General features: G+C 45.9%; 2 protein-coding genes across 12 annotated transcripts; one reads left to right on the top strand and one right to left on the bottom strand.

The window, feature by feature from the left end:
- Positions 1-20: 20 nt before the first annotated feature.
- On the bottom strand, positions 21-2,831 carry Hspb6 (heat shock protein family B (small) member 6). The gene is made up of 3 exons (XM_034521998.1): positions 1,757-2,831; positions 1,057-1,179; positions 21-973 (listed from the first exon to the last, which is right to left on the bottom strand). Exons 1-3 carry the CDS (start codon positions 1,952-1,954, stop codon positions 806-808), a joined length of 489 nt encoding a protein of 162 aa, XP_034377889.1. The 5' UTR covers positions 1,955-2,831; the 3' UTR covers positions 21-805.
- Proser3 (proline and serine rich 3) lies at positions 2,807-21,006 on the top strand. 11 transcript variants are annotated; one of them, XM_076931785.1, is made up of 12 exons: positions 2,807-3,096; positions 4,226-4,302; positions 5,403-5,499; positions 5,796-5,963; positions 14,795-14,919; positions 15,000-15,100; positions 17,024-17,106; positions 17,182-17,327; positions 19,147-19,328; positions 19,413-20,331; positions 20,422-20,503; positions 20,644-21,006. In XM_076931785.1, the coding sequence occupies exons 3-12, from the start codon at positions 5,441-5,443 to the stop codon at positions 20,780-20,782; spliced, it is 2,004 nt and encodes a 667-aa protein (XP_076787900.1). In that variant the 5' UTR covers positions 2,807-3,096; positions 4,226-4,302; positions 5,403-5,440; the 3' UTR covers positions 20,783-21,006. The 11 variants fall into 11 exon arrangements, 10 of the variants coding, with proteins under 10 accessions (XP_076787900.1, XP_076787911.1, XP_076787915.1 ...); XM_076931796.1 differs by having other exon boundaries at positions 2,807-3,221; positions 14,807-14,919; XM_076931800.1 differs by having other exon boundaries at positions 2,807-3,221; positions 17,209-17,327.
- Positions 21,007-26,129: the final 5,123 nt, after the last annotated feature.

Genomic DNA, 26,129 nt, shown 5'->3' with positions numbered 1-26,129 from the left:
CCTGGCCCAGACACAGGCAGTTGACAAATCAAGTGCATTTATTGGGGACTGATGGTAGGAAGGCCTGGGGAGATGAGAAATGTTGGCAATGAAGGTATGACCTTAGAAAATGGCAGATGTGGAGGAGGCTCCCTCAGACATCTGGCTGCAGATGAGGATCCAGGACGGGAACTCAAGGATTCTTGTTCATTGGCCTAGCACATCTGGAGAAGTTGGAGTATCCATACAATTTGAGTTTGGGGTTCCTGGTTAGTTGGGAATAGGTGTCCCAAGCATTGGAGGTCAGAGTAGTATTCAGGAATTTAGGTGCCTGGAGTTTTAAGTCAGAAAGTGGGCTGGGGCAGAGGAGCATTAGGTTACGGGAACAGGATCTAGAGTCCGGTGACCAGGCTTGGATGTTGTGATATAAAGCCCATGTAGTCTGGGTGACTGCACTGTACTCTGGTGTCACCGTGGGGTGTTCTACAGGTTACCAGTGCGGTAGGAGGCCAGAGTGGTGATAGAAGCCCAAAGTGGGGTCAGTCTGATGGGAGCCTTGGCTGAGGGGTGACAGTAGTGTTTGTGTTGTCCCTAGAGAGGTGTCATGGGTGGGGCCTGAAGGCTGGGAGAGGGCTTCAGGAGGGTGTCTAGGTTACTAAGACTCAGGGTTTGGGGTGAAAAGTTCTCAGGAGAGGACATCTAGATGTGGTTGGGAAAGGCTGTCTTGACAGCGATTGGGACATCTGGCTGGGCAGTGGAGTCAGATCGGCTTTTCAAAGAGAGCCTAAAGAGGCTTCCCAGGTTCGGTCCTGTAATGCTGGGACCCCTACTTGGCAGCAGGTGGTGATGGAAGTTGGGCCTGGGCCGATGCTGGTGTGGCCTGGATGGACAGGACACCCTCAGGAGACAGTGCTGAGGTCACTGCAGCAGGGTCCACGCCAGGAGGCAGCCGGTATCGGCGGTGGAACTCTCGAGCAATGAATCCATGTTCATCCTGAGAGTGGGGTGAGGGGAGACATGAGCTTGAGAATCCTACCCTCCCGCTTACCCCCGCTCCAATCTGGCATGCAGACCTACCGGACGCTCCTCATGCCGAGCATGGACCTCCACATGATCGCCAACCACCTTGACAGAGATTTCCTCTGGCGAGAAGTGCTTCACATCCAGGAGCACAGAAAAATACCCAGGGTCCGTGGGCACCTGCGCGCATGCGGCATGGGTGTGGGCTGTTCATCGGGTAGGGGCTTGGCTTCACATAGGTTATAGTGCTGCTGCTCGGAGTCACCAGAACAGCTTCACAATAGCTGGCCTCCCTCCCCTTTAGACACTGGGTCCACCTCTTGTGACCAAGTTATATACCTACCCTATAATCCCCACCCCATGTCCTTGACTCCACAGCCACCAAGTCTAGCAGCCAAGATGCCACTTCCCCATCGCCAGAGTTCTTAGTTTGGTCACGGGACCTACGGGTACCTTTCCCTCATTTTAGAGTGCCCAAGACCCCCTTCATCAAATCACAGGACCCCTCTACGAGATGCAGCATCCACATACACAACCCTAGGGACATTACAGCCCGTCAGGACTCACTTGTCCTTTTCCCCCAGATTCCCGGCTCACTTGCCCCACCCCTCAAGATCAGTAACCGGGCTTCAGAATACCACACTCAAGGGATTTCCCGTGACTCACTGAGGGGCGACATTCTCGCAACCCCGCCCCAGGTGAACCACCTCCCCTGTCCGATTAGTAGTTGAATTGGCCCTCTCCCTAGGCCCGGCACCTGGGCTGTGGGTAACGCCACACTGGGAGCGCGCAGATAGTAGGGGGCGATCGCAGCAGGGCACAGTGAAGCCAGTTCCGCCTCAAGTAGCCCTTCGCCGAAACGCTGGTCAAAGAGGCGTCCGGGAGCGGAAAAACCCGGTAAAGGCGCTGAAGCACGGCGCAGCCAAGAAGGCTGCACGGGCACGGGAATCTCCATCCTGCTCCTCCGCTGCTACCCTGGGCCCCGCAGTGCCCAAGCGCACGCTGTCTCCGATTTATACTGTGCCCTGTGCCGCCCCTGCAGTGGGCCTCTCAGGGACACTGGGATTGAGGCCAGACTCGGCCATTAGTATTCCTTATTTAGAAACTTCAATAATTACTTGGCCAGTTATTAAACGCATGCTGGATGCCTGGAAAAGGACACCAGGGAAATGTCATTAAGCCTTTTTCCATTTCTAGAAGGGGAAGCTAAAGTCTAGGAGGCAGACCCTTATAGGTGTGGCTAATCACTGTGGCAGTTGGGACCCTGGCTCCCGAGAAGTCCACCAAAGAGTTCTCGGCCCTCCCTCGTAATCCAGCTCCGCCCGGCTGGCAGCTCTGAGGATGACGCATCAGTCTTAGTAACAGACTCCTGGAGAATGCTGCACCCATGCCAGGCTGTCAGGAGGACACAGAACAGACCCTACCCCAGAGTAGGTCGGGCCTAATTCTGTGCTTCTGACTCAGCCCCGGGTGCTCAGCAGCCAGGGGGCATGAGCATGAATACTCCAGGTTGGCCCCGGGGGGCTGTGCGCCGGGGCCCGAAATAGCTCGTTTTGATCCCACTACCTGGGCCAGGAGCCCAGGCCTGGCAAGGAGTACGACCAGCTGCTCAGTAACAAGAGGAAAGTGGTTAAGGTGACCATCAGGACTGGATGGCAGTCAAAGTGAAGACAGACGTCCCGGGTTAGCTCCGCAATAGTAGTTAGGCTGGAGCCAGGCGTCAGCTCCGACAGGTAGGTATCCTGGCGGTTAGAAATAAGGACCGAGTAGAAGCCAGGACTCTTAGCTGTCTTCCAAGCGTCCGCCTGGCCTTCGATCCTTACTATTGGTCTGAAGTCTTGCCAATTACTGCTGCACGCTCCAATCAAACACGCGCTCTCCCAGTTCGTCAAGAGAGAACACCCCTCGGCCGCGTTCCAGGTACTTTTATTTTCTAGTCTGTCATTGGTCGCCTTAGAGGCCGCGCTCCTGCTTTGCACGCCCAGAAAGGGGCGGGGCTGACGGCGTTGCTAAGCGAGGAGGATACGCGCGGGACTGTTCCGCGAAGGAGCTCAGCTGGCGCTAAGGCTGAAGTAAATTCCGACAGACTGACTGCAGGTGAGGTTGGGCCCTCTCTCAGAGACCACAGGAGGCCTGGGGAAGGCAATACAGGTTTACAAGAACTTGGAGTCTTCGGCCCAACCTCAGGAGAACTACAACTCCCAAGATTCTACGCAGTTTGGGTACGCCAGCATCCTTGAGTGTCTCAAGTCTTTTGTTCTCTCGGGGTGGGCCTAAGGGAGTCTAAAACAAATTTGGAAATTGAGTTCGTTAGTTTCCAAATTGCCCCAGACATCTAGAGGCATTGTTTTTAAACTTTCTCACTTAGGAGGAGCCCAGTGAATCATGGGGATTGTAGTCTACTACTACCCGTTTCTCGTTGGGAATCGTACCACCACCTCCCCCTCCCCTTAACAGGTTTAACCGGAAACGTACTGTGTACGGTTTAGTCATGACTCTTTGTTAGTGTTTTATTTTTGCCTATTTCTCTTTTGTTGTTTTCATTTTTTGTTTTTTTCATTTGCGTTTGTGTATGTGTTGTTTTTTTTAATTACTTGTTTTGTTGTTCTTCAAGACAGGGTTTTCCTGCCTTAGGAACTAGCTCTGTAGACCAGGCTGGCCTTGAACTCCTGCCTCTGCCTCTGTTTTTTTTTCCCTCGTGGTCTTAATTAGAGCTTCATGAAATGGGCTTCATGGAAGATGTTTAAAAGAGGTAGAAATTAGTTACCTTGATTTGACTGTAACACATTGTATACACGCATTGAAATATCATTGTGTGTCTCATGAACTTGTACAATTAGTGTCAGTTTAAAAAAAATACAAAACAATACAACAGACCATATTTTTTACTGAATGGGGCTGGAGAAAGGGCTCAGCGGTTGGGAGCTGTGGCTGGTCTTCCAGAGGTCCCCAGGTTTGATTCTCAGCACCACATGGCTATTCACATTGGTTCCAGAGGATTGGACACTCTTCTGGCCTTTGAGGGCATTGCACACACATAGTGTGCACAGACACACGCAGGTTCTACCCATGCACACAAATTAAAAATAAATAAATCTTTTTGTAATGGCCTAAATAGTGTAGAGAAGATGCATTGTCTAGTCAGTTCTAGTTCTGTCAGCCTGGAGTGAAGAGCCTGGGGGTGTGCTTGGGTACCAACCCACTTTCTCACATCAAGTCTCTGCAGGACTAGGCGTATCCTCTCCCACTGAGGCCAGACAGGGCACTCCAGTTAAGGGACCAGGATCCACAGGCAGACAACAGGTAACATGTTATTCTTGTTTAGAGATGAGCTCTCTATGTAACCTTTGTGTATGAGTGCACTTGTTTCTGTGTGTGGGGGCGCACCATGTGGAAATCAGACAGGCTCAGGTGTCTGCCCTCATCTTTCATCTTGTTGAGCCAGGATCTTCTTTCTCTTTGATGTTCACCTCTGAGGTTCGCTGACCTGACAAGTTTTAGGGGACTCTCCTGCATCTACCTCAGCATAGAAGTACTTGGATTGCAGACTTGTGCTACCACATCTGGCTTTCCATGGGTTCTAGGGACTTGAACTCAGGTCCCCATGTTTGTGCAGCAAGCACCTTACTCACTGAGCCATCTCCCCAGCCTTTGCTTTGGAATTTTGGGTCCTCCAGCCAGAGCCTCTTGAGTGCTGGGATTACAGGCAAACATTACATGTCTGGAAGGAGTCTGTAATTTTAAAAGTCGTAACACTCAAGAAGTTGGGGCAGGAGAATCACCTCAAGTGCAAGGCTAACCATAGATACAGAGTGAGACCCTGTCTCAAAAATAAATGAATAATAAAAGCTCCTTCTAGGTTAGATCTTAGAGTTGAGAACTACCAACTACTAGTTTCTAGGGTCTTCTAAGCCTCTTTCATGGAACTTAGAGCTCAGGGAAATTATATGATTTGTGATGCTTCATGGGGATTGTTGTTTCGCGCGCCTCTCGTGTCCCCTTCGCCCGCGAAAAAGGACACGGAGGCAATGATCGGGTATTACTACAAACGAGGCTTTACTCCTTGTAATAGCAGAAGCGGAAAGACCGCGGAAGGGCCAAAGACAGGAAGAGGCACAGCTTAAATACACCCTAGAGTGACATGTTGACTTCTGATTGGCTGTTCACTCATCACCCAATATTACGCCTCGGGATTGGCCAGTGACTTTGGCGGGCTTTCTGCCTTTGCACCTGCGCAGTCCATTATTTACTAGTGGGAAGGACACTATGTCCGCACCATCTTGGAATGGCGAATGTATCACCGCTGACCACGGCTTCCTACAGATTGTAGTCTATTTCTTCCAGTAACCTACGGGAATTATCAGCTTCTGCCCTCCTCTTACTATGCTTTGCTTCTTTCATAGCCTATCAGTTTTCACCTACCGGGACAGCACCTTTGGAAATGTTCCCCAAGGTGGACAACCCTTTGGGCCATCAAGAAGCCAGAACTGGAGCCGCAAGGTGGGAATACTTGTGCCTCGAACAAATAGCTGTCAGTGACTACTAGAGGGAAGAAAGGCATGAAAGAGAAACCCCTTACCCCACTGCTGGTGGCCTACCAATATCCAGCTCTCTGGCACCTGGATCCCTGACCACAGCCCCTCTTTGGTAGTTAACTGAACCTCCCAATGGTGACAGTGTGGAATGTGTCCTTTTTTTGACTGTCTCTATGTGTGTTCATTCCTCATTGGGTCACCCTTCTGACCTGATCTTTTCTTCTTGTGTTTTCTCCCTATTTAAATCCTGGGTGCATCCAGATCTCAAAGGCCACAAGCTCCCCAGGTCACAGCAGCCAGTTCTGCTGGGCTGTCTGAGGAGTCCTGGCCATCCAGTTCAGGGACCCCTTCCCCACCCAGTATCACCGAGGGACAAAGTTCCTCTCCACCCATCACCTTAACTGACAACGAGGACTCAGTGGTGGCCAAGTGAGTATCAGAATTCCTGGGGTAGAAAGAGAGGAAGAAGGCATCCCATAATAACCATCAGAGACAGAGCTGTTTATGCAGTATTTTTTTTTTTTTTTTTTAGGACCAGGCATTTCATGAGTATTATTGAGGGCCATAGAGCTTGGGTTCAAATCCTGCCTGTTAACTTATTCCCTATGTTGCTTTGGTCTCAGTTTCCTTCAGTTGGGACTATTAATCACACACAAGCACTGGAGTTGTTTTGAATTCTCACTTCCTCCATACAGTGATCTGTAAGAGCACCTGTTGCCAGGTGGTGTTGGCACACGTCTTTAATCCCAGCACTTGGAAGACAGAAGCAGGAGGATGTCTGAGTTTGAGGCTAGCCTGATTTACAGAGTGAGTTCCAGGACAGCCAGGACCACATAGAGAAACCCTGTCTCAAAAACAAACAAACAAAAACAAAAATAAAACCTACTCATCCCAGAGTAAGTACTTGGATCTGAAAGATAGAGGAGTGAAACATCCCATAACAAAGGGTCCTAAGATAATTATGGCCAATAACATTTATTTCTGTCTCATTGTTACAGAAGCAACCAGGGCTGACATGACAGCCCCAGTGTAAGGTGTGAGGAGCATAGGTTCTGTCTTGTTGCTGTCCTACATCCAGGCTGTTGTCCTTTCCCTCGTGGGCCAAAAATGGTTCTCAGTGACACCACTCTTCTAGAATCATTCTTCCTTATTCTTTGTTGGTCAACAGTAGTGCCTGTCTGGCTTGAACAGTGCACTTGGTTTGATCTCCAATGCTACATAAAAGCAGGCATAGTGATGTCTGCCTGTAGCCTTAGCATTGAGAAGGTGGAGGCAGGAGGATCAGAAGTTCAAGGGCACTTTTGGCTACATAGTGAATTCAAGACTAGCCTAAGCTAAATGATACCTTGTGTGAAAAAAACAAACAAACAAATAAAAAACCAGGCTCCAGCAAGATGGCTCAGTGGGTCACAGCATTTGCCACAAAAGCCTGGCGACTTGCTTTTGATCCCAAGACGCCCACATGAATATGGAAAGAGAGAACTAACCCCACAGAGTTACCTTCTGTCTGCACACACACACACTGTGATGTCTGTGCTATCCCTGCACACAGCAAGTGTGCAAAACACACATATAACCATAATAAATAATTTTTAAAAATCTAATTGTGGCCTGGCAGTAGTGGCTCATGAAGTGGCAGGTGGATCTCTGAGTTCAAAGCTAGCCTGTTCTATAGAGCAAATTTCAGGATAGCCAGGGATACACAGGCAAAACCTGTCTTGAAAAAAAAAAAATCTAATTATATATTTATAAGTTATATGACAAATATAGTCCGTAGCACTGACATAGTGGTTTATAAGTCTATAGCTTTAGTTTTAGGGGATCAGACACCTTCTTCTGGTCTACGTAGGCAACCTCTGTGCACCAATGTGGTGCATACACATATATACAGGCACACACATAAACAAATCTCTAAAAAAAGAGAAATAGCTAAAGATTTGTGACCAGGCATGGGAGAGCATTTAACTGATACACTGCCATATGCAAGGAGGCCCTAAATTCAAGTTTCATCATTTCCAAACATGAATAAATCATTTTTAAGAAAGCAAGAAAAATATAAGATTGGTGTGGTGGTTCACACCTGCAGCTCTTAGAAGGTGGAAGTAGGAGGATGAGGACTTCAAGGCAGTCCTTGGATGCATAGCTGGAGGTTAGCCTGGACTACAGGAGGAACCCCTGTTGCTGCCAGCAGCAACATTGAACCGGGTTCACCTACAAGAGAGGCTGAGAATAGGGAAATGGGCGGGAAGAGATGAAGCCAAGACAAAGTTCTCTGATCAAGGCTCGAAGTTTAATAATTTGCTTTCACATATAAAGGGGAAGCCCCACCCCCCGGAGTCTCTTCTGTGTTCAGCCCAGGGGCTGGGCAAGGAGATAGCAGTCTGGAAGGTGTCAAGGCTAGCTCAGCAGGCAGTCCATTCTTCTTAGCTCAGGTAGCAGGCTCCAAGGCTGGTAATGCAATGCATCTCCTAGGTCCTACTGTTGCTTGGTCTATTGTGGTAAATGACTTGCAGGCCTTCTCAGGCCTGGGGGAAGGGAACAGTTCCCCCCTTAATTTTTTAAGATGGCAGTGCCAATATCTGGACGGGGCACAATTTCATCCCATCTAGGGTCTCGAGTGGCTGGGCAACCGTGCCTGTCTTAGGTTGGCGTTTATATTACTCCTATATTACCTGTCATTGAGGAAATCATACATAGCATATTGATGTATGCCTCTGTCTTAGGTTTATGGGAGCTAAAAATTACTCCTATAATTACCCATCATCGAGGAAAACATACATAGCATAATGATGTACGCCTCTGTCTTAGGTTTATAGGAGCTCAAAACACTCTTACCCGTCATTGACTAACCAGCCATCATTGGCACACTCTTTAGACCAAGACCACATTCAGACCAAAGGACTTGTGTGCATGCACTAGATTCAGTTCTTCACAGTGATGTGTAACTGCCATGATGAATAGCTGAGCTTGTTGAGAACGATCCTGTGTGAGGGCAACCAGTCTGCTTAAAATATAAGGTTCAAAGGTAAAAAGAAACATGATTATCCAAACAATGTAGAAAATAAGGTTGGAAGTGGAAGTATTTCAGTATCTAATCCAACTGCTAATTAGCAGGGATCAGACACAAAATCTGGCCACCAGGTGGGTGGCTTTAAGTAATGATAAAAAACACTCTCCAGTAAGAGTGGAGATTATTAAATCAGCTGGTTGATAAAGATTTTGAGCCATCTTCATCATTAGAATCATAATTATTAGGCTCAAGATCTGTGTCCACTTGATGGACCAGTCTTTTAGGCAGCCATCAGGCTCCGATTTCTTTTTCTGAAAAATGTAGACTGACCCACGATCCCAAATTAAAACAGGATCGGGACCACACCAAGTACTGTTAAGAGGTCTCTCCACAGGACCCTGGCAAATGAGTTGGAAGCAACTGGATGCCAGTGGCAATCTTCTGCAGACTGAACTTTAGTATCAGTTTGCAGAAAATTTAAAACAAGACAAAAGGAAGGTGTGCTTTTGGTGACCTTGTGGTATAATTCCCCCTTTCTAGTTTAAAAAAGTCAATTTTTTAAGAATTACCTGTAAAACCAAGGAAGAATCACCATTAGTTGCTTTTTCCACACTCAGAGAGTTATGAAGATATTATTTTAAAGTTTCATAATCTCTCTTTTACAATTTCTTGTCCTTGAGGATAATAAGGAAATATCAGTAATATTAAATTGTCAACAAACATCTCAAATGTTTGACTGTAGTCAAATAACTGTAATAGCCAGTTCCATTATCTATCTTAGTCTGATATGGAACACCAAGCACAGGAAAATAATATAGGCAATAACTAATTATATTTTTAGTTGCTCTCTTGTTAAAGTAGTTGCAACTAAAAGGTGTCAAGTCACATGTACATATTTTAATTTTTTTAAATAAAAAATGAGTAACATCTATTTGCCAAAATTGATTACATATAAGTCCTCAAGGCTTAAGACCATTATATAAAAAAATTGAAGATATTGAGAACAAGTTTTTGCAATTTAACTTACAGACTTTCAAGAAATGTCAAATTGTTGTCTCAAGCTATTACTCTTCTGATGTTGTAAAGAATAAGATTGTATGGCCATTTATTTTTGAAAGGCCTAGAATATGTCTAGTATATAAATCTGCTCTGGCATTGTCCTGTGGTTCAGACAATCCAATGAGCTTTTAATTGTCTTATAAAGTTAAGAAACAGTAAATGTTTCATAAATTAAGCTGTATTTTTATAAATAAAATTTGAGAATTAGCTATATCTAGAAACAATTTTAAGCAATTATAAATCATGAGCCATATACTGGCTATGAGTATATAAATTGAAAGCTTGATTTTTTTTTAGCATTTCAAACAGTGGCTACAACATATAATTTAATTGTGCTGAAGCAGGGAAAACTCAAGAAAATAAACATGTGATTTAATTACGTATACTGTCTTCTCAATAGATGAGGCATCTATAAATACAGTAAATACAGCAAATATCTTTTCTATGGGCTGCATGCGTAGTAAATTTTAGGAAATATAAAAGCATGCATAGAGAAAAACTGTAACATATGATTATCAAATTTGTCTAAAATGTTTGCCATGTAATAGGCCAAATATCATTATTTTTCAATAACCAATTTAATTGCTATTTGGAATGAAGGAATAAACCTTTTATCCAAAATGCTTTTAGGATTTTATCATATCATCTTGTATTAACACAATTATAATTTTATAATAAGATGTTTAAACTTTATTTGTAGATATCGAAAAATAAATCCACATTAATGGTTTCTTTTGTCAAAGGGCTGCTGTGGACATATGAATAGTAACAGCACAAACAGCCAACAAATTTTATAGTCTATATAATTTATCTGTTGATAACTAACAGCTTACTCTATTTACAGCAAAGCTATCTCTCCTTTATAGTTAATTGTCAAGGGAAATTAGGACTTGGGTTTTGTTTGTTTGTTTGTTTGGTTGGTTGGTTGGTTGGTTTGGTTTGGTTTTTTTGGAGACAGGGTTTCTCTGTGTAGCCCTGGCTGTTCTGGAACTCACTCTGTAGACCAGGCTGTCCTCGAACTTAGAAATCCGCCTGCCTCTGCCTCCCAAGTGCTGGGATTAAAGACGTGCGCCACCACCGCCCGGCTTGAAATTAGGACTTGTATCCCTTTGAAAATATCAAACAGAGGTTTAAATCCTCCTATGGTAAGCTTAAGATGAGGTATTAGCCAATTAATATCTCTTAACAACTTTTAAAAATTACAAAACGCAAATCAAGATTAAAAGTAACCCATTTTCCTTTTGCATGTACACTTACAAGCCAGAAGATGGCGCTAGATCCCCACCACAAATGGTTGTGAGCCATCATGTGGTTGCTGGGAATTCAATTTCTCTATTTTTAAGTCTAACCTTTAATGGCTGAGTCATCTATCTATCCCCAACTATCTTTTTTTATTAGAATTTTCCATATCACAGTCTGCTTAGGATATAACTGAGGTCTCAAATATTGAAAAGATACTGTCTTTGAATCCTTTCTGGAGCAACGAGTATTCCAAAAATTTTTTAAAGCTCGTTATATTGGAGCAATGGCTTGCAGAAAAACTTCTTTAGAGAAATCCGCTAATAAAGTATCACATAATGAATAATATACACTAAAAGATTTAACCTCTTAATTTTTTGTATTAAAGCAACAACAATATTATAATATATATATAATGTAAAGTAATTAACCATTCTCTGAGGCAAACTTTTCTAATGATATCACTTCATGGGCTCTTAAAAATTACGAGCAAAGCCGGGCGGTGGTGGCGCACGCCTTTAATCCCAGCACTTGGGAGGCAGAGGCAGGCGGATTTCTGAGTTCGAGGCCAGCCTGGTCTACAAAGTGAGTTCCAGGACAGCCAGGGCTATACAGAGAAACCCTGTCTCGAAAAACAAACAAACAAACAAACAAAAAAAAAATTACGAGCAAATTTACTGAATGTAAACCTCCCACCTTTACCAGAAATGTAAAGGGATGGTATAAAAATTATCTTTTATATCTATAATAATTCTATTTGTATTTACTGGAATGGCAGCTGGAGTAGGCAAATCAGGCTGTATAAATCTTAAATTTAAACTTTATTTTGGATTAATTTAATAACCAATCTTTTTTAGCTGAGTGAGAATATCAGATAAAAGCCAACTTTATTCTCTAATAATTGTTACATATATTAGAGGAATCCAAAGCATCTCATATTTAACAACTTTGGATATAAAGGAATCAAAACAAATTGAACAGTATTTTTGTCAGCAGGTACAGTTATAACTCATGGAGGGAAGTAGGCATAATTTTAATGTCTCCAGCATAATTTTAACTCTCGGCCCACAGACTGTTGTAAAGTCTTTGGGTCTTAGGTTTACCCCTCCTCCCCTGCAAGAAACAAGCAAGGCAAAAGACAAATTCCTGTAAACACATTTCTAGGACCTGGTCATGAAGACCCAGGATAAAAGGAATGTTTGGCCTCTGAGCTTCTGCAGAGCTCAGTCTGCATTGTCTTAATTCAAATGTAAATGCTCTTAATCTCCGGCCTGTTCTCTGAGGCCTGGCTAGGCCTGAACTGCACAATTTTTTTTTTTTTTAACCTTAAATTTAAACTTTAAACTTTAAAAGATAAGTGTTGTATCTTTTCTCTCTAAACATGGGTAAATCAAAAAATCTCAAACTCTCGATAGAACTACCAACTGTAGCCAATGGGATATTGGCAGTTTAACTATGTTTTTAAGCCTCTTTTGTAACATTAGAGTATAGCCATAATTTTGAGGAACAAAACCAATCTTTAAGGATGTAAGCAATCTATTTTCTCTAAAATCAACACCAAGTAGATTACCTTTATGCTATAAAGTTTTGCTGCCAATTCTTATATATGAATGCATGATATTGCAACTTTTAATATCTCACTAAAGAGACATTGTTCTTAAATCTTATCTTTATACATCTGCTCTCTGAATGACTCTAACCCTGAGTTATCAATCTTAAGCCAACCTTTTTTTTTTTTTTTTTTTACCAAGGTTGTAAAATTTTTTAATCATATCCAATAACTTTAGGCCAATAATTTATAACCAAGACATGTAGAACATATTTATACCTTAAAACCAATTGCAAACAAAAATGAAGTGACAACACATCTTATATATTTAAACCAAACAAAATTTCTCGATTTCTCTAGCTGTAATTTTAAGATAAAAGCACCTTGTCACAGAGATTTTTCTACGACAAACAACTCTTAACTCCCTTATTTAATCCAAAAAACCTGCTTGTCCTTTTAAAAGCAGCTTTTCCAGTTCAGCTGGACTCTTAGCTACAGGTGTTAAGCAAACTTATCAGCTGCTGCTCTGCATATTAAAACTGCCTTTGAAAACCAAGTTAAACTAGACCAAGTGTTGGATCAAGCAATTTTAACGATCTTTTGAACATTAAACATAGAACATAAAACATAGACGACCAATCATTCATACAATGAGACACGTGGACATTGGCATGCCACGGACAAACAAAGAAGCAGAATTATGGATACTGCTCAGTGCTCTGCCCTCTTTTGTTTTTCAAATTCTTTTAAACCCAGTTCCTCTGTCTAAGGCTGCCTCTCTTGGGCCTATAAATACTCTCCTTTCCCCAACTCACTGTCACCCCCTATTCGATTATCAATAGCATCTTTTACAAGCTCCCAAAGGCAAAGGGTGTTAGGATCTGCCTTTGTAGTTCGTGAAACCTGTCCAACTGTTTCCCAGGTTCTCTTATTCAAGGTTCCTTCCTGTGGGAACCATGGGCAGTATGAATTTATCTCTGCCAAAACTTTTTCTAACATACTATTTGAAACCCCTGATCTTCCCGCCTGGAGCAATCCTTGTAAGCTGCGGGGAAATGCCGTTTTGAATTCTCCTGTCCCATAATTCGTTGTCAGCACCTAGGTAAAATTGACGCCGGGCCAACACCTATTTCCTAGAACCTATCCCTGACAAACACACTTCCTGCAAACACGGCCTTCAACAATTAACCATAACTAGCACTAGTATCAAAATCATTTGCTACTTACTAAGTGTGCAGGATAAAACTTCTTCCGTTTTTCCGTAGAGCTCTACACAAGACAACGTTCCTCGGCTTGTCCCTTTCTTGTCCTCAGGTCATGTCCCTGTTCAAGGCGCCATTCTGTTGCTGCCAGCAGCAACATTGAACCGGGTTCACCTACAAGAGAGGCTGAGAATAGGGAAATGGGCGGGAAGAGATGAAGCCAAGACAAAGTTCTCTGATCAAGGCTTGAAGTTTAATAATTTGCTTTCACATATAAAGGGGAAGCCCCACCCCCCAGAGTCTCTTCTCTGTTCAGCCCAGAGGCTGGGCGGTTCAGCCCAGGGGCTGGGCAAGGAGATAGCAGTCTGGAAGGTGTCAAGGCTAGCTCAGCAGGCAGTCCATTCTTCTTAGCTCAGGTAGCAGGCTCCAAGGTGCCAAGGCTGGTAATGCAATGCATCTCCTAGGTCCTACTGTTGCTTGGTCTATTGTAAATGACTTGCAAGCCTTCTCAGGCCTGGGGGAAGGGCACAACCCCCCCCCCCCAATTTTAAACAAGTTATTAAAACAAAATTAAGATCGGAGTGACTATCTGACTCTGGATAAGGGTGCTTGCCACAAAGGCATGACAGTCTAAGGTGGATCCGATCCTTGAGAACCACCTCCAATTGTGTACTATAGCGTGCCTGCTCACATGTGCACTCATGTCTGTGGGTGTGCATGTGCATGTGTGCACACACATGCAGAATAAAGTGTGAAAAAATTTAAATTACATTACTATATAAGAAAGAAATTTTAAAGGCCAATTGCGTGTTTTTGGTAGATGTGAAGAAAGCACTTATTTGTTTGTTTGTTTGTTTTGTTTAGGTTTTTTTTTTTTTTTGACAGGGTTTCTCTGTGTACCTCTGGATGTTCTGGAACTAACTGTAGACTAGGCTGGCCTCTAACTCAGAGATCTGCCTGCCTCCCCACCCCATTCACTCCAATCCCCCACAAGGGCTGTGATTAAAGGCGTATGCTATCCACTGCCCACTTGGCAAAAAGAGTTAGTTTTGTCTGGGCTACTGAGTATACCTTTCCGTGGAGCTTGATAACCAGAAGAAAGGGCAGTGTGATGTGCTTGCTGCTGTTGCCATGGTTACTGTTATTACTATGTGCCCCCCGCCCCCACTCCTTCTGCCGTGTCATCCATCGATGCTCACAGGTACATAAACAGGTTCCGCCAAGCTCAGCCCACGAGCCGAGAGGACCGCCAGCCTGCAGGCCCGACCCCAGCTGACTTTTGGTGGCTGCAGCCTTCGTCAGACCTCAGCAGTCCCCTTGCAGCAGGTATACCTAAAATCTGTCCTGCTCGGAGCCAGGCTGCCACTCTTCCTGGTCCCAGTCATTTAATGGAGGTTTCCTGGCAGGAGCTGATGAACCTACAGGAGGATCTGCCATGTCAGGCCCATCTCTCACTGGGATGTCTAGTACATCTTTGGCTTCTGCACCTCTTCAGAAAATAAAGCAGGTGACAGTGTTATCTTCTCCCTCTCTTCTGTGCCTGGACTGACAGTACAAGTCCTGGGACAGAAGCAGAGACAATGACCAACTTAAAACATCACAAACTGAAAAGGGTTTGCAGACCTGGAGATCGAGCTCATTTGGGAAGGTGCCTGCCTAGCAGGTAGAAAGCCCTGATTTGATCTCTGGGCACCACATAAAGTAGGCTTGGTGGTACATAGTGGTAACCTCAGCACCCAGGAGGTAAAGGCAGGAGGAGCAGGAGGCTGCCCTGGGCTGTATGATATCCTATCTCAAAAAAAAAAAAAAAAAAAAAAAAAAAAAAAAAAAAATAAAAATGTAACAAAAAGATTTACTAGCTAAATAAAAATTTGAACATTTTTTAAAAATAATAAATAAATACACTGTCCAACTTTCAGACATGCCAGAGGAGGGCATCAGATCCCATTACAGATGGCTGTGAGCCACCATGTGGTTGCTGGGAATTGAACTCAGGACCTCTGGAATATCTGCCAGTGCTATTAATTGTTGCGCCATCTCTCCAGCCCCAGAACTTTGAACTTTAAAAAAAAGAAGTAGGTGTGCATGCACATTCATTCTATCCATGTTGCCATAACCAAGACACTTGGCAAAAAGAAGGGAAGAAAGGTTTATTCTAAGCCCAGTTTCAGGAGTTGTCAGTGCAGGAGTGTGGGGTGGGGGTGTTCATGTTTTAGTAGACCAGGGAGCAGAGAGTGCAGCGTGGAACCCTGTGCAGGTTTACCTTCAAAAGCCTATACTAGTGGCCTGCAAGGCCCTGCTTCCTAAAGAGTCTATAGCCTTCAAAGTGGTACCATAACTTGTGGACTGAGCATTCAGCACATGAGTCAGACCCGTATGTTTGGACAGTGCTGAATCCAGAACCTAACTCTTGGTTCTGGATTCCCGGTCTAAGTGTTCACAGACTTTCTCCTTACAGTAACCAAGGTGGGTCCCCAGCTGCTCGATGCCTGTGGTACTCAGATAATAACCATGGAAAGTAGGATTGAAGGACTGGCTGGCTGACTGCCTTCCTTCTCTCCTCTCCTCTTTCTTCTCTTTTAGTTAAAATGTTTATGTGTATGGGTGTTTTGCCCGCATGTATGTCTCTGTACCATCTGTGGGCCTGGTGCTCATGGAGGCCAGGAGAGGGTGTCAGACTCCTGGAAGTGGAGTGACAGATAACTGTGAGCTTCCACCTGGGTGCTGGGAGTTGAATCTAGATCTTTTAGAAGAGCCAGTTACCTTAATGGCTGAGCCGTCTCTCCAACCCCCGAATCTTTGTCTTTGATTCAGTCACCCTTGAATCAGTCTCTGAACTATATGATAGAATGTTTTGATTAGGCAGGGTCTGGTCAGGAAGATAGGCTTGATCTTTCCTTTTTAAAATTTAAATGTAGTGCATGTCTGTGTATAAGTCTGCCTGCCTGCCTGTCTCTCTCTCTCTCCCTCTCTCTCTCCCTCTCTCTCTCTCTCTCTCTCTCTCTCCCTCCCTCCCTCCCTCCCTCCCTCCCTCCCTCCCTCCCTCTCTCTCTCTCTCTCTCTGTGTGTATGTGGGGGGGGGGGCACCTGCATGCGTGTAGGTCAGAGGTCAACTTAGGAGTTGATTCTCTTCTTTGACTTTGGTGTAAGTTCTAGGGATCAAACTCAGGTCATAGGCCTGTACAGAAAGCACTTCCTCCACTAAGCCTTCAGTACTGGGGTGGCTGAGGTGCTAGGATGGAGAGTTCAAGGCCAGCCTGGGTTACAAAGTTAGATCCTGTCACGAAGATATAAACCCCAAAAGCCAAAGCAGGAAAGAGAGCCTCTCCCAAGGTAGAGAAGTAGATTGTAAGCTTCAAGCACCAGAAGGAATGTCGGCTCCCCAGGCCTTTGGCGTAGGGGCTAGCTTCTGGCCCCTCTCTCTGTGCAGAGTCTGAACTCATGGAACTCGTCCCTGCTGGATCTGGAGACACTGAGCCTACAAAGCCGGGCAGCCAGGCTGCTGAAGCGCAGGTGATGCCTCTCCCATGCTCTCCCTTAGCAGTTGTGCATGCTCACGGCTCTCTCACTGCTGCCTTCTCCCCACAGCAAGGCCTCCCTCTCCTCCTCCCTCAGTCCCAACGATGCCAGCGGCTCCTCCTTCCCCATCAGCTCCGATGGCCTCTCTCCCTGCTCTGTGACCTTCAATCCAGACTCCAACAAGAGTTCTAGTCCCAAAGATACTGTGCTGGGAGGTAAGGATGGATGGTAGGCAGGCTCAGATCTCATCTCATCTGTTACAGGCCTTGTCTCTCTATCTGGGAACCAGGAATCATGACTGGATCCCTCACTCACAGGTACAGTGAGGATGAAATGGGTTCGTGAGCATGTGGCAGGCCCCACATGTCTGTGAACAGAAGCTGTCAGGGGTGTGCCAGCTAACATACCCCTGCCATTATGCATATAAGCTCCAAAATCAGATGGCTTACTTCAGAGTAGAGGAAATATTTATACTTTATCAATTTTAGTTTTATTTCTTTGAACCAGGGTCTTGCTGTGCTTCCTAAGCTGGCTTGGAACCCATGTGCAGTTTATGATGGCCATGGGTTCTCAGCACTCCTGCCTCAGCCTTCCTCTGCCTAGCACTGGGGTTACAGGAGTGCATCACTACACAGTGGTTTTTGGGTTTGTGTGTGTGTGTGTGTGTTTTGCCTTGTTTATATCACAATGAACCATTTTTTTGTAGGTCAAAAATAGTTGAGTATTTGGCAATTTCATATGGCTTAGCTAAGTCTCAATGTGTTCCAGCCTTGTGCATTGTTGCAAACTCATATTTATACTGCATATAAACACGTCTATAGTACATATAGACATGTTTGTAGTGTATATAGACACGTCTGTAGTGCATATAGACACGTCTGTAGTGCATATAGACACATCTGTAGTGCATATAAACATGTCTATAGTACATATAAACACATCTGTAGTGCATATAAACACATCTCTAGTGCATATAGTGCATATAAACATGTCTATAGTACATATAAACACGTCTATAGTACATATAAACACATCTGTAGTGCATATAAACACGTCTGTAGTGCATATAAACACGTCTATTGTACACACATCAACACAACTTAGCTACAGCATAAAAACTGTTGAAAGCTGAAAACTTGAGAGATGAAGCTGGAAATGCTAGGGCATGCTGCATCCCCAGCAGGAAGATGAGTAGCTCAGACTCAGTCTCAGCTACATCCTGAGACTGAGGCAGGCATAGGCTCTGTGAGACTATCTCACCAGCCAGAGGGAAGCAGGTCTCAGACAGCATGTCTTTTTTGGCAGGGATAGAGGTGGTATTGAGACAAGGTTTCTCTGCATAGAACTGGTTGTCCTGGAACTTGCTCTGTAAATCAGGCTGGCCTTGAACTCAGATCCACCTGCCTCTGCCTCCCAAGTACTGGGATTAAGGTGAGAACACACCTCTTTAATCTGAGCGCTTGGAAGACAGAGACGGCAGATCTGTGAGTTGGAGGAGAGCCAGTACTCAGTGAGTTCCAGGCCAGCCAGGGTTACATAGTGAGACTAGGCAAGAGCCAGAGATAGAGCAGTGTAGTACAGCTGGGAGAGGGTGGCCATGGAGGCCTGGTGAGGAGACTTCTGAGCATGGAGGGCACATTGTTTTCTGAATGTTAATAGGGTCCTGTGGCTGTGCTCAGCACCTGGACCAGAGCTGGATCAGCAGAGAGAGGCAAGTGCCCAAATTCAAAAGAATCATAGAAGAAGAAAAGAAAAAACAAATAAGGAAAAATACAAGTAGAACGACAAGCTGGGTGTAGTGAACTTGCCTGTCAGCCCAGACTGACTCAGGAGGATTGCCAGTCTGAACCCGGCCCAAGCTTCAAAGTAAAACTGTAAGAGCAAGAAGCCCCAGACCGCTTCCTACTTCAAAACGGAGTTGGGTGGTGTCTGTCTGGGCATCCTGTCTGCACAACCCTCCGGCACAGTGTAAGAGTGGCCTTCAGGATTCACTTTGTGCTCTCCTCAGCCCTTTTCTCTCTACTCCGTCCACAGTCGCTCCAGTAGCATCCCAGGTCATCCCAGCACCCCGCCCAGCCTCCTCCCAGGCAACCCTTCAGCCTGAGGAAGACATTTTATACCAATGGCGACAGCGGAGGAAACTTGAGCAGTCTCTACAAGGTGCAGGTGACGGGACCTGGGTGTCGCCTCGGACGCCAACCCTCACCACCACTCAGGTGAGTTGGAAGAGTGAGCCTGACAGTAATAAGGGACACTCGAAGATGACACAGAACCATTCACCTTTTCCTTTCTGCTTGCAGACTCCTCCTGTCTCTGCAGTGAATCTTAGTTCCCAGGGGACCCAGCCTAACTGTGCTCCGCCATGGGGCGGTGTGGCCCAGCCTCCTCCCCCACAGGCCTACTACGTGGAGAGGCCACCTCTTTCAGGGCCCTCCCCTCACATCTGGGCCCCCGGCCCCCACGGAGTTCTCTGGGCCCCACAGGCCAATCCCTGGGTACCTCTTGGGATGCTTCCTACTCCCCTGCTAACCTCTACCCTTGCTCCCTTGGCCTCCTTTCCTGTACCATCTACCTCCACTTCAACTGCCACAGCCCCAACCCCTGCTTCCCAGGTCTCCATCCCAGGGCCCCCAGCCTCTGCTCCACCTTCCTGCGCTTCCACCACCACTTCCACCCTCCCACTACCTGACATCCCTCAGGGACCAACCACCCTTGAGCTGAGTAGCTCTGTCCAGCCCAAGAAGCTGGGCCCCAAGCCTCGGAGGGGGAGCACTTCCTCTCATCAGGAGACTACTGGACCAGACACTGCAGCTTTCGAGAGTCCCTGTTCCCAGCTCAGGGGGGTCCTGGGCCAGGTAGTGACAGCTCGGCTATTCCCCGACAGCCTGGAGGATACACCTCCATCTGAGGCACATTCCCAGAAAGTCAGGGCCACCCTGCCTCAAGCCAAAGTTCCGCCCCCTCCATCCGAGTCTCGGCGTGGGCCCAAGACAGAGTCCCGCAAAAGTAAAGTCACCCTCTCAGCTGAAGCTGGGGATCCACAGCCGGCTACAGCCCCAAAGGCATCCACACTGTCAGAGGTCCAATCACTTGAATTCAAGACGTCTGCACCCAAGACCGGAGCTGGTGTCTCCTTGACCGTGGCCCCACCTGCCTCAAGCCACGCCCCTTCTGAGGACTTGCTGTCCCAGGCCGCTAGACTTATGCAGGCAGCTGAAGGTGAGAATTCCTGGGCCCTCCGGTATTATGATGGCGGTCCCAAAACCTGTGGCCGCCTTTTGGAGCTCAGCCTTTTTTTTTATTCTCCAGACTCTGATGGCAGTGAGTTTCAGGAAGACCCTGTGTTACGGGTGCTAAGGGCTCAGAGGGCAGAGCTCCGGCAGCAGAAAAGGTGACGACCCTCCATTACCAGGAGATACTGGGCCCGAGTCCTATGACACCCTATCGGGTGCCTGCCTCTTCCAAGCCCCTTTCCTGAACCTGAACCACAGTCGCAGGTTCTTATCGTGTCCTCTCCCGACTTTTTTCTAGGAAAGTGGATGCCCAATTATCCCTCCTCTTGGACCGCACTGAGGACCCAGAATCTTCATCTCCAGCCAGGTCACCTTCCAGGTCCCCGAAAATGCGGTTAAGGAGGGAAGGAGCTTCCCTTGAGGCCAGACGACTTTGAATTAGAAAAGTTCTGTTTTTCCTGGGCTAAGGAGATGGCTCAGTGGGCAAAGAACTTGTAAGTGTGAAGACTCGAGTTTAGATCTCCAGAACCCACATAAAGATAGCTGACAGGCCAACTGGCTCATGGAAACGGGGTCTCAAACAAGGTGGAAGGCAAAGATCAATCTGTGGGGGGCGCGCTCGCACACACAGTATAAATAAAGTTGTCCCCAATTAACATTTTTCCAGTTTACTGTTAATCTCTAAGAAATGGATTATTGTAGAAAGGCTGATTGTGCTAGTAAGGAAATGTCTCTCTTCCTCTCTCTTTTCCCCTCTCCCCCTTCCTCTCTCCCTCTTTCTCTCCCCCTCTGCCTCGTTCCTTTTCTCTCCCTCCCCCTCTCTCTGGGTGAGTACACGGCTCTAGATAATTTGGGCACCTGACTTCCTGACTCAAGTTATTCAGAAGTGAATTTTTATGTCTCAGATGGAGACAAAGTCCCTGTTACCTGGTCCTAAGAAACATCAGTGTTGGACAACAATATATCTCCACCTGTGCTAGCATCTCTCCCTCTCTGGTCGCCATCTCCATCCATGGGCCTAAGAGATGCCTCAATGCCCACAAGTGCTCAAATTCCTGGTGTTTCCCCAGGTTTGTTCCCCCTTCTTCACATTCTTCAGCTGTGTTCTCCCTACTCAGGACCAGAATCTTCTGTCACCCTGACTCCTCTCCTTCTCACACGTAGTTAGATGCTGACTCTGCTTGCTTTAGAGTCTATCTGGATCCAGCTGCTTTCCACTGCCCTCAAGTCAGTCTAGGCTACCTCCTACCTGTAGGCTGAAAGTTTGTGCACGTTACTATAAACACATATGCTCACTCTTTGATGCACTTGCCACCCAGGGGGACAGCCTATTTCTCCTCTTTGAAACTAAGCCTTTCAACAAATTGAATGCAACTGAAGGCCTGAGGCTTCTGTCGGAAAAGTGGGTGTTGTCCTCCTCCTTTTCTTCTACTTTCTGTGACTCAGATGCTTTTCAGAGCCTGCTATAAAATCTGATTGCTCGACACAGTGGCACACACTTGTAATCCCAGGAGTCTGAGGCCAGAGGATCTCGACTCCAAGGTCACCCTTATAGTAAGTCCCTGTGTTGGAAAAAAAGTCATTATTCTGGGGATGGTACACACAAGCATGCACCTGCTGAGCTCAGTGAGATTTATAAATTTCATTCTATGTGGTTGTTTTAGTTTCTTTTTAATTGCAGTTATAAGACAGTGTGATCAAGGCAATGTAAAAAGGAAGTGTTTGGGGCTTAGAGTTTCAGAGAGTCCATGACCACCAGGGCAGGGCGCATGGCACTGGAGAAGCATGGAGCTCACATCTTGAGACTCAACCACGAGGTAGAGACAGAGACACACTGGGAATGGGAGTCTTATGAAACCTCAAAGCTAACCCCAGGGACACACCACCCCAACAAGGCCACTTTATTCATTCTCAAACAGTTACACTAACTAGAGACCAAGTATCTAAACATCTGAGCCTATGAAGCCATCCTCATCAAAATCCCAGTGATGGTTTCCCTCAAAAGAAAAGTATGCTGAATTCTACCTAAGGAGATACATGTTAGCTACATGTTATGTATGTTAGATACATAGTCACACACACCTTTAATTTCAGTAGAGAAAGGTGATCTCTGTGAGTTCAAAAATAAAAACTTGATCCACATAGAAAAATCCAGGCCAGCCAAGGATACATAGTGAAACTCTGTCTCAGAAAAAAAATGCATATCAAAACATTTAGGTACAAATATTTATTTTTACAAAAGAAAATGAGAGAAATTCCAGGATAGTATGGATGCAATGGTTTGTCTTTTGAAATGGTTTTTTTTTTTTTTTTTTTTTTTTGGTTTTTGGTTTTTGGTTTTTCGAGACAGGGTTTCTCTGTGTAGCCCTGGCTATCCTGGAACTCACTCTGTAGACCAGGCTGGCCTCAAACTCAGAAATCCACCTGCCTCTGCCTCCCAAGTGCTGGGATTAAAGGTGTGCGCCACCAACGCCTGGCTTGAAACAGGGTCTTACAAGATCTAGGCTCCAACTCATTATGTAACCTAAGCCTGGCTTTGAACTGAGTCTCCTGCATTCATATCCCCAAACTCTGGGATTACAGGTGTGGGTCGCCATGCCCACCTAGCCTAATCTGTTTTGAAATGAAGATGAGTTGGATGGGTGAATAAAGTACCAAGTAGATGTGAGATAAAGTGACTATAGTGAAATGTTTCAAAGCTAAGAGCTAACTGATGGATATGTGGGTGTCAACTTTCCAAATCTTAGAAACTTTAAATAAATAAAATGATGGCGACTATATATGATCAGGGTTAGGTTAAGGTTTTGTTTGGTTGGTTGGCTGGTTTGGTTTTCAAGACAGGGTTTCTGGGATTCTTTAATCTGGGATCAGTGTTGTTTTGATATATGTATTTATGAAGAGAAATGGAATGGATTTCTAACAGGCAATTCTCTATGTCAGAAACAAGGTAAGTATGGGTTTTCAGCCTTTTGAACAAACCACACACTTGATTGAATCAAGAAGGAAAAAGCTGTTTAGATACAAGGAACAATAAAAGATGTTCGTGGGGCTGGGAAGATGGCTCAGCGGTTAAGAGCACTGACTGCACTTCCAGAGGTCCTGAGTTCAATTCCCAGCAACCACATGGTGGCTCACAGCCATCTGTAATGGGATCTGATGCCCTCTTCTGGTGTGTCTGAAGACACCGACAGTGTACTCACATATATTAAATAAATAAATAAATAAATAAATAAATAAGATGTTCATAACATCCTGATCAAGTGCAGAGGGAGGACTAGAAAGCTCTAGAAACCTGACTGAAGAACTTACGTTGCACTAAAGTTGAGATCATCTACTTGACAGGAGGCCATCTTAATTATTGTGGCTGGGTAACAAGCCACCCCCAAAGTTTAGTAGCATCAAACACTCATTACACTTACAGATTCTATAAGTCAGCAAAGACAGTTTGCCTCTATTCTGTGATGTCTGGGAAGAGTAAGATTGGCAGCTGTGTAGAATCCTCTGGAAATTCTTCACTTACAATCCAGCATCAGGGCTGAGAAAATTAAAAAACTGAACTCAGGACTGTCAGATGGTATGGTCACTGCTGTCAGGACAGTGGTTTGAAAGGCTTCGAAGCCTCAGAAGAGTCACTTTTTTTCCAGATGAGGCTTCTCAGTTCTAGGGAGCAGAAGGAGCCTGTGCTGCTGTCTACCACAGAGCCTTGGAGATCACCTGGTGCGCTTTTCATTTCTCCCTGTTGGCTGCAGCTGTCAGTTCTGCAAACTGACAGGAGACAAGCTTGAGTAGAGTGTCAAAGGATGCTGCCATAGGGGCTAATGGGGGAGGACTATGCAAGGCAGAGGGAGGAGCACAGGTGAGGGGTGAGGAATCCCTCCCTGCAATAGTGGGGCTAGCAAGTTTAGTAGGTCAAAGCAAGTAACTGGAGCTGTGGGGTAGCTCAGTGGTAGAGCACATGCCTTGTCATGTGACAGGTCCTGGATTCCACCCCCTAGCACTGGAAAAATAAATCTAAGTAACTGAGCTGAGCAGTGGGGGCCACATGCCCTTAGTGCCTGCACTTGGGGAGGGGGCAGAGGCAAGTAGATCTCTGAGTGTGAGGCCAGCCTGGTCTACTGAGCTAGTTCCAGAATAGCCAGAGGTACACAGAGAAACCCTGTCTCGGAAAAAAAACAAAAACCAAAAAACAACAACAACAACAACAAAAAGGAGCTGAGAGCTAGAGAGATGGCTCACTGGTTAAGAGCACTGGCTGCTCTCTCAGAGGACCCTGGTTCATTCCCAGCACCCACATGGCAACTGTCTGTGACTCTAGTTCCAGGGGATCCGACACCCTCACACAGACATACGTGCAAGCAAAACACCAACACTTAAAAAAAAATAACTAAGTGTATTCCCTGCCTCCCCCAAAATGTTCTTTCCACATGTCACCATCCCAACTAGCTTTTCTCTGGGACACTAGACGTTTATATTTATTTTGTTCATTAGTTTTTCCCATAAGCTTTTGATTTGGAGGTTTTAAATTTTTTATTTAATGCATACAGGTATTTTGCCTCCATATGTGTCAGAGTTCCACGTTTGCACCTAGTGCCCACAGAAAGCATCTTCTGGACATCTTGGAACTGGAGTTGGTGAATAGTCATATGAGCGCTGGGAATAAGTAGCAGTCCGAGTACTCTAGAAGAGCATTCAGTGCTAACTGCTGAGCCATCTCTCCAGCCCCTAGTTTGGTGTGTTTGAGACAGATTTTTCACTATGCAGCTCAAGCTGGCCTCAAATTCATGATTCTCCTGCACCCACTTTCCCAGTGCTGAGATTAAAAAAAACGAAATTACCTGATTCATATTAGCCTTTGAGCTTACCATATGGGTAAGGCTGTGTTTTTTTTTCTTTTGATTATTGGTATATCCCCGAATCAAATGATCATAGTCTTTAAACGCCTGGACCAGGGGCGTGCTCTTGAAATGAGGGCCCTGTTCAGGTCCAGATCAGTGAAAGCATCCGTCCGGAAAGGGTGTGGCTGAAATGCTTTCTAGGCACTTCTCTGTCGTTAAAAAAAAGAAAGAAAGAAAGAAAGAAAAATAAAAAAGACTACCTGGTTTTCTGAGAGGCATGAATGTCATAGCATTCCATATGGAAGCTTTTCCCAGAAAAAGATATCAAAGGCTAGCCTGTAAGCGAATATAGGGAAACAAGGAAAAATGTCCAGTGGATAGGGGAAGGCCAAGTCGCACAGAGCCTAGGGTGGGGACACAAGCGGGGTGTGCTGGATCAAAAAGCTTGTGGGCGGGGTCAGGATCAGGACTGACAGCGTAGGGACTGGAGGACCCGCATTTCGAAAAGGCTGTTTGAGGGATGGTCGTAGGCGAACCCAATGAAGCACGTCCGAGGAGCGACGGCGGGAGGAAAGGGCAGGATGCTTAGGGAGAGAAGTGGCGGCAGCGGAGCATAAAGAATACCGGGTTGTATCTCAGGAGGGTGCTGACAGCCAATGCCAAGCAACCATGGGCGTGGCGCTGTCAAACTTCGGGGGTGGGAATGGAGGGACAGGGTCAGGGAGGGGGGCGGGAGGTAGAGCAGCACTCAAAGCCAATAAGCAGCCGCCTTATGGGCGGGGCGTAACCCTCAGGCTAAAATTGGAGCCAATGAGAAGGGCCTCCGCGTGCCCGCTGGCCCGCCCCTCGTGGGGCGCGCGCCAGAGCCCCCCGACAGCCGTTAGGGGAGGAGCCTGCGGCCGCCCGCGCGCGCCTCACACCCTCCCCTTTGTGTCACCATGGCGGCGGC

Source organism: Arvicanthis niloticus, chromosome 1 (genome assembly GCF_011762505.2).
Source record: "Arvicanthis niloticus isolate mArvNil1 chromosome 1, mArvNil1.pat.X, whole genome shotgun sequence".
Lineage (NCBI taxonomy): Eukaryota > Metazoa > Chordata > Mammalia > Rodentia > Muridae > Arvicanthis > Arvicanthis niloticus.
This window is presented reverse-complemented; position numbering and strand designations above follow the sequence as displayed.

Bases quoted from the DNA above. Each gene is read 5' to 3' on its own strand.
- Proser3 (XM_034521961.2), top strand. From the start codon at position 5,441: ATGTTCCCCAAGGTGGACAACCCTTTGGGCCATCAAGAAGCCAGAACT. The intron at 5,500-5,795 runs GTGGGAATACTT...GGGTGCATCCAG, and splicing joins GCCAGAACTGGAGCCGCAAG to ATCTCAAAGGCCACAAGCTC. The intron at 14,920-14,999 runs GTATACCTAAAA...GTTTCCTGGCAG, and splicing joins CAGCAGTCCCCTTGCAGCAG to GAGCTGATGAACCTACAGGA.
- Hspb6 (XM_034521998.1), bottom strand. From the start codon at position 1,954: ATGGAGATTCCCGTGCCCGTGCAGCCTTCTTGGCTGCGCCGTGCTTCA. The intron at 1,180-1,756 runs GTGCCGGGCCTA...GCATGCGCGCAG, and splicing joins TGGCGTTACCCACAGCCCAG to GTGCCCACGGACCCTGGGTA. The intron at 974-1,056 runs GTAGGTCTGCAT...CCCCACTCTCAG, and splicing joins CTCGGCATGAGGAGCGTCCG to GATGAACATGGATTCATTGC.